Below are 12,903 nucleotides of genomic sequence, written 5' to 3'. Positions count from 1 at the left end.
CAGCATTAACTCCAGAGTCTGGTAGAAAGCACTCAAAAAGAACAAAGGATCACTGGGGGTTAATTGCGGGAATCGGGGTGTTTAGGGTCGGGGCTTACGTCCCCAGACCCAGGACAGCCACCCCTGGTGCAGAGCCAGAGAGAGTGCCGCAGAGAAAACAGGTCTCGGTCCCTGAACCACCAGCGCGCCTGAGAGTGTGTGGCGCCCGGCTCCCGTGAGGGGCTGGGAGCCTCGCCAGCCAACAGAAGCATAGCCTTTTTGCAGTCCCCACTAGAGTGCCCTGCCATGCCATCAGAGTCCAAGTCATGCCCCGCACCCTCTCCTGAGAGAGGTGCACACAAACGCCAGCTGGGTGCTCTTGGACTGGAAAGACCAGGCACTCCCAGCCTGGGCCAGTGGGAAAATCTTAGTGTGCAATGGCTGCTTGGAACTTCTCTGGCAGTCTGGAGCTGCCAGACAGCCGCCGCTGCCCTGGTTTGGGGTACAAGCAAAAAATCCAGAGACTGCGACTGGGAACCTGCTCCGCCAGCGGCCAAGGCGGGATTTATTTGGGCTCTGAAGCCAGACTGAGGCTTCTCTCTGAGAGGGAGGTCAGGGTGCAGTTTGCGTTCCTCTAAACCTACAAAAACCATCAAAAGTGGTCAAGGCAAGAGAGAAAAACAAAAGTGAAAAAATATTAAAATCTCCAGAGAACAAAAGCCTGAAAAAACTAGTTTCCTCAGAGCCCACCCCCTTGAGGGGGGAGGGAGGACTTCACTGAGAGAACATCATAGACTGAAAAGGCACGTAGCAGGCCCCTCACCCAGAAAACCAACCAGGAAAGGAAAAAAAAAAGACGACAAGAGAACAACCACCACTATTTCATAGGACAATTTTTATTATTAATCCTATCCCACTATTCTGGCTCACTTTTTTTATATAGTTAATTTTTTACTATTATATAGATAATTTTTAACCTATTTACTGTCACAGTGAGATGTCCAGTACATCAAATTCCATAATAACCTTCTAACCTAAACTTTTTGATACATTCACCAGTGTTTTCCTTTTGCATTTCTATTTTTTAAATTTCTATTTTTTTTTAATTTTAGTTTAGTTTAGTCTAGCTTATTCCTTTTTTTAATTTTTATTTTCTAATATTCATATAGAGTTAAACTTCAAGGTAATCCCCTTTCCCCAATCAATGCCACCCCTATAGGTAAACCAATTCCTAATGCCCCATTATCTTAGGAAAGTTGAATCCTTTAACAAAGATATCAAGATACATCCAGGAAGAATCAAAACAACCTTCCTCACCCACACTGAGAATTTACAACCACTCTCCCATCTTTTTCTTCCACCAGTATTTCTGTGTTTTTGTGTTTGTCCTGATAGTACATAAATCTTACACTCAGGGTTCTTTCTGATGAGGTTCTTCCTTTATTTGCATATATATATATATGCAAATAACATATATATATTTTTTTCTCTTGTCATATACTTTTATCAGTCTTTTTGTCTGTGTCTGTTTGTATACTTCATAAATCTTACCTTGGGGCCCATTTGGGCTAAACCTTCTCTTTTATCTCACCTTTCGTTCCTGTCTCTCTCCCTCTCTCTTTTTTTCTTTTCCTTTTCTTTTTCCTCTCATTTGGGTGGGGAACTCTGATTGCTCAGAAGCATTCCAGGATGCACCTTGACTGCACCGCAGTCGACACACCCAGCTACACCCATTCAGCCATCTCTCCCCGAAATGACTAGGAGGAAAATGCCCAACAGAAGAAAAATACAGAGGATGGACCATCTGCAACAGAGCTAAATGCTATCAACATAGACAATATGTCGGAAAGAGAATTCAGGCTAACAATTATCCAAGCAATAGCTAGGTTGGAGAAAGCCTTGGGTAACCAAACGGAATTGATTAGGGCCGAACTGAAAATGACCAGAGATCATGTTTTCAATATTAGGGAAGAGCTGAAAGCTACCAGGGATGAGCTTCACAATGCTCTCAATGAGTTCCAATCTAATCTAAATTCTCTCAATGCTAGAGTAACTGAGACAGAAGATAGAATTAGTGATCTGGAGGACAAACAGATAGAGAGAAAGGATCAGGAGGAAGCCTGGAACAAACAGCTTAGAAGCCACGAAAACAGAATCAGGGAAATAAATGATGCCATGAAACATTCCAACATCAGAATTATTGGAATCCTTGAAGGGGAGGAGAAAGAAAGAAGTCTAGAAGATATAGTGGAACAAGTTCTCCATGAAAATTTTCCAAATCTCATGAATGGAACTAGCATTCATGTACTAGAGGCCGAAAGGTTTGCCCCGAAGATTACAGATTCTTGAAAGTCCTCGAGACACCTAATAGTAAGAATGAAGAATTATAATTGTAGGCAGAACCTCCTGAAAGCAGCGAGGACAAAGAAGATCCTTATGTACAGAGGAAAGCCCATCAGAATAACGTCAGACCTGTCCACAGAGACCTGGCAAGCCAGAAAGGGCTGGCAATATACATTCAGGGCACTGAATGAAAAGAACATGCAGCCAAGAATATTTTATCCAGCAAGACTGACATTCAAAATGGATGGAGAGATAAAGAGTTTCCAAGACCGGCAAGGCTTAAAAGACTATGCAACCACCAAGCCGATACTGCAGGAAATATTAAGGGGGCTTCTTTAAAGGAGGAAAAAGCCCAAGACTAGCATTAAACAGAAATATAGAGACAATCTACAGAAAGAAAGACTTCATGGGTAACACGATGTCAATAAAAACGTATCTATCAATAATCACCCTCAATGTGAATGGCCTAAATGCACCCATAAAATGGCACAGGGTTGCAGACTGGATAAAACGACAGGACCCATCCATATGTTGTCTACAAGAGACCCATTTTGAACCTAAAGATACACCCAGACTGAAAGTGAAGGGATGGAGAAGCATCTTTCATGCCAATGGGCCTCAAAAAAAGGCTGGAGTAGCAATTCTCATATCAGACAAATTAGATTTTAAACTAAAGACTGTAGTCAGAGATACAGAAGGACACTACATCATTCTTAAAGGGACTATCCACCAAGATGATCTAACAATTGTAAATATCTATGCCCCCAATATGGGAGCAGCCAATTACATAAGAAAACTGTTAATCAAGATAAAGAGTCATATTGATATGAATACAATAATCATTGGAGATCTTAACACACCTCTCTCAGAAATAGATCATCGAAGCAGAAAATCAATAAAGAAACAAGAGCATTGAATGACACATCGGATCAGATGGACCTCATAGATATATACAGAACATTCCACCCTAAAACAACAGAATACTCATTCTTCTCAAGTGCACATGGAACCTTCTCAAGAATAGACCACATACTGGGTCACAAATCAGGAATCAACTGATACCAAAAGACTGAGATTATTCCCTGCATATTCTCAGATCACAATGCTTTGAAACTGTTGCTCAATCACAAGGAAAAGTTCAGAAGAAACTCAAACACCTGGAAGCTAAAGACCACCTTGCTTAAGAATGCTTGGATCAACCAGGAGATCAAAGAAGAACTGAAACAATTCATGGAAACCAATGAGAATGAAGACACTTCAATCCAAAACTTATGGGATACAGCAAAGGCGGTCCTAAGGGGGAAATATATAGCCATCCAAGCCTCTCTCAAAAAAATTGAAAAATCCAGAACACAACAGCTGTCTCTACACCTTAAAGAACTGGAGAATCAACAACAAATCAAACCAACTCCTCACATAAGAAGGGAAATAATCAAGATTAGAGCTGAGATCGATGAGGTAGAAACCAGAGATACAGTAGAACGTATCAATGAAACTAGAAGCTGGTTTTTTGAAAGAATCAATAAGATCGATAAACCATTGGTGACACTAATCCAAAAGAAAAGAGAGAAAGCTCAAATACATAAAATTATGAATGAAAAGGGAGAGATCACAATGAACACCATGGAAGTAGAAACAATCATTAGAAGTTATTATCAACAGTTATATGCCAATAAGCTAAGCAACCTAGATGAAATGGATGCATTCCTGGAAAACTATAAACTCCCAAAATTGAACCAGGAAGAAATTGACTACCTGAATAGACCAATATCTAGTAATGAGATTGAAGCAGTGATCAAAAACCTCCCAAAAAACAAGAGCCTAGGACCTGATAGATTCCCTGGGGAATTCTACCAAACTTTCAAAGAAGAAATAACACCTATTCTCCTGAAACTGTTTCAAAAAACTGAAGCAGAAGGAAAACTTCCTGACTCTTTCTATGAAGCCAGCATTACCCTGATCCCCAAACCAGGCAAAGACCCTACCAAAAAGGAGAATTTCAGACCAATATCACTGATGAATATGGATGCTAAGATTCTCAACAAGATCCTAGCAAACAGGATCCAACAGCACATTAAAAAGATTATCCACCATGACCAGGTGGGATTCATCCCTGGGCTACAAGGATGGTTCAACATTCGTAAATCAATCAATGTGATAGAACAAGAGAAGAACCACATGGTCCTCTCAATTGATGCAGAAAAAGCACTTGACATAATCCAGCATCTGTTCCTGATTAAAACGCTTCTAAGTATAGGGATAGAGGGAACATTCCTGAACTTCATCAAAGCTATCTATGAAAGACCCACAGCAAATATCATCCTCAATGGGAAAAAGCTTGCATCCTTCCCATTGAGATCAGGAGCATGACAAGGATGCCCACTCTCACCACTCTTGTTCAACATAGGATTAGAAGTCCTAGCAACAGCAATCAGACAACAAAGAGAAATAAAAGGTATCCAAATTGGTAATGAAGAAGTCAAACTCTCTCTCTTTGCAGATGACATGATTCTTTATATGGAAAACCCAAAAGACTCCACCCCCAAACTATTAGAACTCATTCAACAATTCAGCAACGTGGCAGGATACAAAGTCAATGTACAGAAATCAGTGGCTTTCTTATACACTAATAATGAAAATACAGAAAAGGAAATTAGGGAATCGATTCTATTTACTATAGCACCAAGAACCATAAGATACCTGGGAATAAACCTAACCAAAGAGGTAAAGGATCTGTACTCAAGGAACTACAGAACACTCATGAAAGAAATTGAAGAAGACACAAAAAGATGGAAGACCATTCCATGCTCTTGGATCGGAAGAATAAACATTGTTAAAATGTCTATACTGCCTAGAGCAATCTATACTTTTAATGCTATTCTGATCAAAATTCCACTGGTATTCTTCAAAGAGCTGGAGCAAATAATCCTAAAATTTGTATGGAATCAGAAGAGACCCCGAATCACTAAGGAAATGTTGAAAAACAAATATAAAACTGGGGGCATCACGTTACCTGATTTCAAGCTTTACTACAAAGCTGTGATCACCAAGACAGCATGGTACTCGCATAAAAACAGACACATAGACCAGTGGAACAGAGTAGAGAGCCCAGATATGGATCCTCAACTCTATGGCCAAATAATCTTTGACAAAACAGGAAAAAATATACAGTGGAAAAAAGACATTCTCTTCAATAAACGGTGCTGGGAAAACTGGGCAGCTATATGTAGAAGAATGAAACTCGACCATTCTCTTACACCATACACAAAGATAAACTCAAAATGGATAAAGGAACTCAATGTGAGACAGGGATCCATCAGAATCCTAGAGGAGAACATAGGCAGTAATCTCTTCGATATTAGCCACAGCAACTTCTTTCAAGGTATGTCTCCAAAGGCAAAGGAAACAAAAGGGAAGATGAACTTTTGGGACTTCATCAAAATCAAAAGCTTCTGCACAGCAAAGGAAACAGTCAAGAAAACAAGGAGGCAAACCACGGAATGGGAGAAGATATTTGCAAATGACAGTACAGACAAAAGGTGGATATCCAGGATCTATAATGAACTCCTCAAACTCAACACACACAAAATAAACAATCATATTAAAAAATGGGCAGAAGATATGGACAGACACTTCTCCAATGAAGACATACAAATGGCTATCAGACACATGAAAAAATGTTCATCATCACTAGCCATCAGGGAGATTCAAATTAAAACTACACTGAGATATCACCTTACACCACTCAGAATGGCCAAAATTAGCAAGACAGGAAACAACATGTGTTGGAGAGGATGTGGAGAAAGGGGAACCCTCTTACACTGTTGGTGGGAATGCAAGTTGGTGCAGCCTCTTTGGAGAACAGTGTGGAGATTCCTCAAGAAATTAAAACTAGAACTTCCCTATGACCCTACAATTGCACTCCTGGGTATTTACCCCAAAGATACAGATGTCGTGAAAAGAAGGGCCATCTGTACCCCAATGTTTATAGCAGCAATGGCCATGGTCGCCAAACTGTGGAAAGAACAAAGATGCCCTTCAACAGACGAATGGATAAGGAAGATGTGGTCCATATACACTATGGAGTATTATGCCTCCATCAGAAAGGACGAATACCCAACTTTTGTAGCAACATGGACGGGACTGGAAGAGATTATGCTGAGTGAAATAAGTCAAGCAGAGAGAGTCAATTATCATATGGTTTCACTTATTTGTGGAGCATAACAAATAGCATGGAGGACATGGGGAGTTAGAGAGGAGAAGGGAGTTCAGGGAAATTGGAAGGGGAGGTGAACCATGAGAGACTATGGACTCTGAAAAACAATCTGAGGGTTTTGAAGAGGCGGGGGGTGGGAGGTCGGGGTACCAGGTGGTGGGTATTATGGAGGGCACAGATTGCATGTAGTGCTGGGTGTGGTGCAAAAATAATGAATACCGTGATGCTGAAAATAAAAAATAAATTAAAAAAAAAAAAGAATCAAGGGGAAAAATGTGTTCTACTAGTTGACATTTTATATAACTCATTTAACAATAATGCTTAAGATATGCAATAACTCCAAATCATGAATTCATATTTATTTTAACTTCATTTGGAAAAAAAAAGTAAACATTCATTTAATTTTTGGGGAGCATTATTTTCTATTTTACAGTATATGAACCAGCAAGTATTTCTAGTCCTTTTCCCCCTTGCTTCTTTACATTTCTATAGTTTCATTTCATACTTTTCTAACAAAATAAATTACTTCTCAGAAAAAAAAAAAAGAAATAACAAGTGTTAGTGCGAATCTAAAGAAAAAGGAACCCACTGTTGTAAATTGTGTAAATTTGTGTAAAATTCATAAAATTCTGTAAATGTAAATTGTGGAATCACTATGGAGAACAGTACACAGTTTCCTCAAAACATTAATAACAGAAATACAGTATGATCCCGCAATTCCAAACCTGGGTATTTATCTGAAAAAAATTAAAGCATTAACCCAGAAAGATTTATACACTCCCATGTTCATTACAGCATTATACAATAGCCAATGTATAAAGACAAACCAAGTGTCCATTGATGGATGAATGGATAAAGAAGATATGAATAGAATAGAAGTTAACCAAAACTGAACTAAAAAATAAAGAGAAAAAAGAATAGGAAAAAAAAACCCAGCATCCAAGCAGTGTGAGACAATATCAGATGATATGATGTACATGTAACTGGGCCTGCAGAAGAAGAGAGAGAGAAGAAAGGAAATAGGTGAATAAGTAATGGCTGAAATGTTCTTTTGTCATTTTAAGATTTTTTTTATTTATATGACAGAGAGAGAACACAAGTAGGCAGAGAGGCAGGCAGAGAGAGAGAGGGGGAAGCAGGCTCCCTGCTGAGCAGAGAGCCTGATTTGGGCCTTGATCCCAGGACCCTGAAATCATGACCTGAGCCAAAAGCAGAGGCTTAACCCACTAAGCCATTCAGGGGTCCCAGCTGAGAATTTTCTAAAGTTAATTACAGACAGCGAACTACAGATCCAATCTGTGAGAACATCAAGCAGGATAAACTCTAAGAAACAAACCACACCTAACTATATTATACTCAAGCTTCTGAAAACCAAAGAGAATGAGAAAATTCTAATGGCAGTCAAAAATAAAAATCACCTACAAAAGCCATAGATAAAAATTACTACAGACTTCTTATCAGAAACCATGAAAGCCAAAACAAGACAAAGCAAAATGAAAATCAACAAAATAGAATGGCACTTTAAAATGAGGATTTAGGAATATATTATTATAAGATATTAATAATACATATGAAGCAGTTCAGTATTTGAAAGTACTTTCAGATTAATTTAACATGTATTTTAAATCCTTGGGCAACAGCTAAAACTTTAAAACCTGAGAAAAGTAATTAGTCCATAGAGGAGACAAAATGTAATCATAAAAAATGTTCAATTAACTCAAGAAAGGGGGAAAAAGAAACATAACAAGTGCTTTTCAAAACAGAAAAAGAATTAGCAAGATGCTAGATTTTAATCCAACTAAATCAATAATAACTTTAGATGTGAATTATGTAACTATATCAGTTAAGAGGCAAAAACTATCAAATTAAATATTTTTAAAAGTAATACGTAATTATATGTTGTCTACATATATATCCACTCTACATAAAAATCCACTTTATATACAAATACTTAAAGAAAGGTAAAAAAGTAGTGCACCTTGGTGGCTCAGTCAGTTAACAGCTCAGGTCAGGATCCCAGGGTCCTGGGATTAAGCCCCAAGTCAGGCTCCCTGCTCAGTGAGAAGCCAGCTTCTCCCTCTTCCTCTGCCCCTTTGGCCCACCTGTGCTCTGTCTCTCAAATAAATAAATGAAGTCCTTCAAAAAAAGATAAAAAGTAGAAGGATAAAGAAAAATACATCATGCAAACCACTAACCAAAAGAAAGCTGGAATAGGTATATTTATAGTAGACTTCAAAACAAGGAAGATGATCATTACATAATGAGAAAGGGGTGAATTTTCCAAGAAAATATAACAATTCTAAATGTAAATATAACTAAAAACAGAGCTTCAAAATACACAAGACAAAAATGGATAGATCTGAAAGGACAAATGAATAAATCCACAGTTATATATAAAGATATCAAAACTCTTCTCTTAATAATTGATACAGTAAGTAAATAGAAAACCAGTAAGAATAGAGATTACCTAAACAGTACCATCAATCAACTTAAGCTAATGGAAATATATAAACAAATGCAAAATACACATCTTCGCAAGTGTACATGGAACATTTACTAAACTGACGATGAGTCATAAAACAAACCTTAACAAATGTAAAAGCATAGAAATCATACAAAGTATATTCTTGGATTTTAACAGTATTAAACTATAAATCAATAACAGAATAATACCTGGAAAATCTCCAAGGATTCAAAAATTAAGCAACATACTACTGACACATAATTAAGGATGAAGTCTCAAGGGAAATTTTAAAATGTTTTGAGCATTTTTGAAAATGAAAATACAACATATCAAACAGTGCATTCAGGGAAATTTGTAGACATAAATGCTCATATTAGAAAAGAAAAAATTCTCAAGTAAGTAATCTCAGCTTCCACCAAACAAACAAAAATACAATCTAGAAAAAGTAGATCTGATTCAGTCCAAAGGAAGCAAAATAGAAAAATGTCAAAGAGCAGAGAAGAAATCACTGAAATAGAAAACAGGAAGAAAATAAAGCAAATAAATAAATAAATAAATAAATAAGGCCAAAAGCTAGTTCTCTGAAAAGATCAATAAAACTGATAAACTTTTAGTCACAATGACGGAGATAGAAAGAGAGGAGACAGGGTGCCTGGGTGGCTCAGCGGGTTGAGCCTCTGCCTTTGGCTCAGGTCATGATCTCAGGGTCCTGGGATAGAGCCCCGCATCGAGCTCTCTGCTCCTCAGGGAGCATGCTTCCCTCTCACTCTCTCTCTGCCTGCCTCTCTGCCTACTTGTGATCTCTCTCTGTCAAATAAATAAAATCTTTAAAAAGAAAAAATAAAAGGAAAGGAGACACAAACATACCAATATCAGGAATGAAAGAAGAGCCACCACCACTGACAACTAAGATTAGAAGAATATCAACAAAATATTACAGACAACTCTGTGCCCATGAAGTCATAAACTTAGATGAAACAGAACAGAATAAATCCTTAAAAGACACAAATTACCAAATTTGCTCAAGAAGAAATAATTCTAAATTATGCTACATCTATTAGAGAAATTAAATTTCTAGTTAAAAGTCTTTTTAAAAAGAAAACTTCAGGTCCAGATGGTTTCACTGGTGAATTTTACCAAATATTAAATAAGAAATGCTATGGATTCTATACAACCTCTTCCATAAAATAGAAAAGGAGGGAATATTTCCAAACTCCCTTTATGAGGCCAGCATTGCCCTGGTTCTAAAATAAAGACATCACAAGGAAAGAAAACCAAAGACCAATGCCCCTATGGAGGTAGAAACAAAACTTCTCAGTAAGACACGCACAAATTGAATTCATTGGAATATAATACATCACAATCGAGGAGGTTTAGTCCCAGGAATACAAGACTGGATCAATTTTCAAGACCCATGTTTAGCCATATTAGTGTATGAAAGAAGAAGGACTTTGTTTATGACCTTAGACATAGGATACAAGAACGTGATCCTCTTGGCCATCAAAAGGAATGAAGTACTGATTTATGCTATAGTACAGAGGAACTTCAAAAACATCAAGCTGCATGAAAGAAACCAGATACAAAATACTAGATCATGTATGATTCCATTTATATAAAATGTCCAGAAAAAAAACAAATTTATAGAGATGGAAAGCAGATAAGCGTTTGCCTTAGGCTGGAGATGGGAGCAGGGGATTTAGCACAAATGAATGTGAGGAAACTCTTTAGATTGTGGTAGTGGTTGTAAAACTCTACATCTTGGATTGTATACTTACAATCAGTAGATATAATGGTGTATAAATTATATTTCAACAAAGTTGCTTTAAAAAAAATGACAATCAGAGAAAGACAATTATAATATGGTTTCACTCAAATGTGGAATGTAGGAAACAGTGCAGAGAATCATGAGGGAAGGGAGGGAAAACTGAATGGGAAGAAAACAGAGAGGGAGCAAACCATGAGAGACTCTGGACTCAAGAAAACAAACTTCCTCAGGTTGCAAAAGGTCACGTGGGTGGGGGAACGGGGTAACCAGGAGATGGGCATTAAGGAAGGCACGTGATGAGCACTGTGTGTTACATGCAACTAATGAATCATTGAACACTACATCAAAAACTAATGATGTACTGTATGTTGGCCAACTGAATTTACATAAAATAGTAATGATAATAATAATGTAAAAATTTTTCAATAGTGACAAGAGAAAAAGAACCACCAACAACAAAAAAGAGACTTATTACAGCCATTAAGAACTAGATAGCCATGGATCCAGCCCTGGCAGAGTCCCTTCCATTTATTAGGTCAGATGTGTAGAAATCAGTGAGAAGAGGAAATAAGATTAATTCTTCCTTAATTACAACTTGTGTAGAAGGGTGTAAGGTACTTGAGGAAGCACCTTGGGATGTTCTGGCCAAGTGAGCAGTTCGCCCCATACTTTGCAGTACTGAAGAAGGCCTTCCTGCCTAAGGGAGAAGAACAGTGCGGGCTGAGCCTGGCAACAGGTTTGGATATTAACCTAGGCACAAAGGAGACCCAGGAAAGTGTGTTAAGCAGAGGAAACCATAATCAATTTAGTCTTTAAGAGCTTGATCCAGCTGTTCTGTGAAGAAAAGATATAATCCCCAAAGGCATAGTCTATGATTTTTCCATCTTTGAAACTATCACAAGGGACAACCCACTGAGAGGAAATAGGAGCTACTCAATCCATGGCTGTTAGTGAATTCATGTACATCCGTTATTCACTCCCATAGTTTGCAGTCTGGCTAAAATAGGCTGACTCCAAGAAAACTAGGTATGAGTCCTCTCTCAGCAATGTATATAGCCCATTTCTGAACTCTGTCCTTGCAGGGGAAAAAGAACATCATCTCCCTTTGATTTACCCCACATAATTCCCTCACCTTCGCTCTAGTCATCTCCATGAGTTGCTTCACTAACAATGGTGATAGAAGCAGAACTTGCTCTTCATTCCCCGTGACAAAAGGCATGAATTCCCCAAATTGCTTTGGAACCCAGCTGAGGCTCTGGGGGTTGCAGGGAAGCAGGGGTTTCCTTTCCAGGCCTGTTCTTATTGAATACCAGCTGCACAGGCTAAGGAGGTTTGGGCAGGCAAAGGAGGAAAGACTCTTCATCTCTAAGACATCCTTACCTGCAGCTGGGAAAGCTGCTCAAAAGCACTCTTCTCAAATTTGTCCATATTGATGGTGGCCAGAACTATAGAGAGAAGAGACAGGTGCTGCATGAAGTACGGTGCCAGTGCCAGCAGGGGGAGGTTGCAGGCCCACACCCTGCACACAGAAGGAAGATGTGCTAAGTTGGAAGGATAATGGGACTCTACTCATAGTCCATTTTGCAAAGTACAAAGTGTTGCCATCTATGTCCTCACATCACTGGACACTTGTAAGGACAATGCAAGATAAGAAGGGCAGTTAAAATTAATCACATTTTGGGGCGCCTGGGTGGCTCAGTGGGTTAAGCCGCTGCCTTCAGCTCAGGTCATGATCTCAGGGTCCTGGGATTGAGTCCCGCATCGGGCTCTCTGCTCAGCAGGGAGCCTGCTTCCCTGTCTCTCTCTCTGCCTGCCTCTCTGTCTACTTGTGATCTCTCTCTGTCAAATAAATAAATAAAATCTTTTAAAAAAAAAATTAATCACATTTTGTGTAGAGAAGTAGTATAGGCCAAGATCATACAACCTGATTAGACCTAGGAACAGAATAGAAGTTTCCTGATCCAAATTCAGCATACTTCTCACCAAACCATCATAATGAGGGGGAAGAGCCACCAAAGAGAAAGGGAAAACAGCAATATATGGAAGTAACAGGTCTGAAATAAGGACTGCCTAACAGATATGCCCCTGGATTCAAATGACTGCTGATAATACCTTAGTCGTTTTCCTCACTATTGT

The 12,903-nt window shown here is 38.6% G+C and overlaps 1 protein-coding gene across 1 annotated transcript in view; it reads right to left on the bottom strand.

The window, feature by feature from the left end:
* The window catches only part of LOC131838895 (beta-galactosidase-1-like protein 3), a 46,394-nt gene that overhangs the window by 18,809 nt on the left and 14,682 nt on the right, over positions 1-12,903 (bottom strand). The window contains 1 exon segment of the mRNA XM_059185700.1: positions 12,148-12,212. Within this exon segment, the coding sequence (XP_059041683.1) occupies positions 12,148-12,212 (65 nt within the window).

This window comes from Mustela lutreola, chromosome 1, assembly GCF_030435805.1.
Source record: "Mustela lutreola isolate mMusLut2 chromosome 1, mMusLut2.pri, whole genome shotgun sequence".
NCBI lineage: Eukaryota > Metazoa > Chordata > Mammalia > Carnivora > Mustelidae > Mustela > Mustela lutreola.
This window is presented reverse-complemented; position numbering and strand designations above follow the sequence as displayed.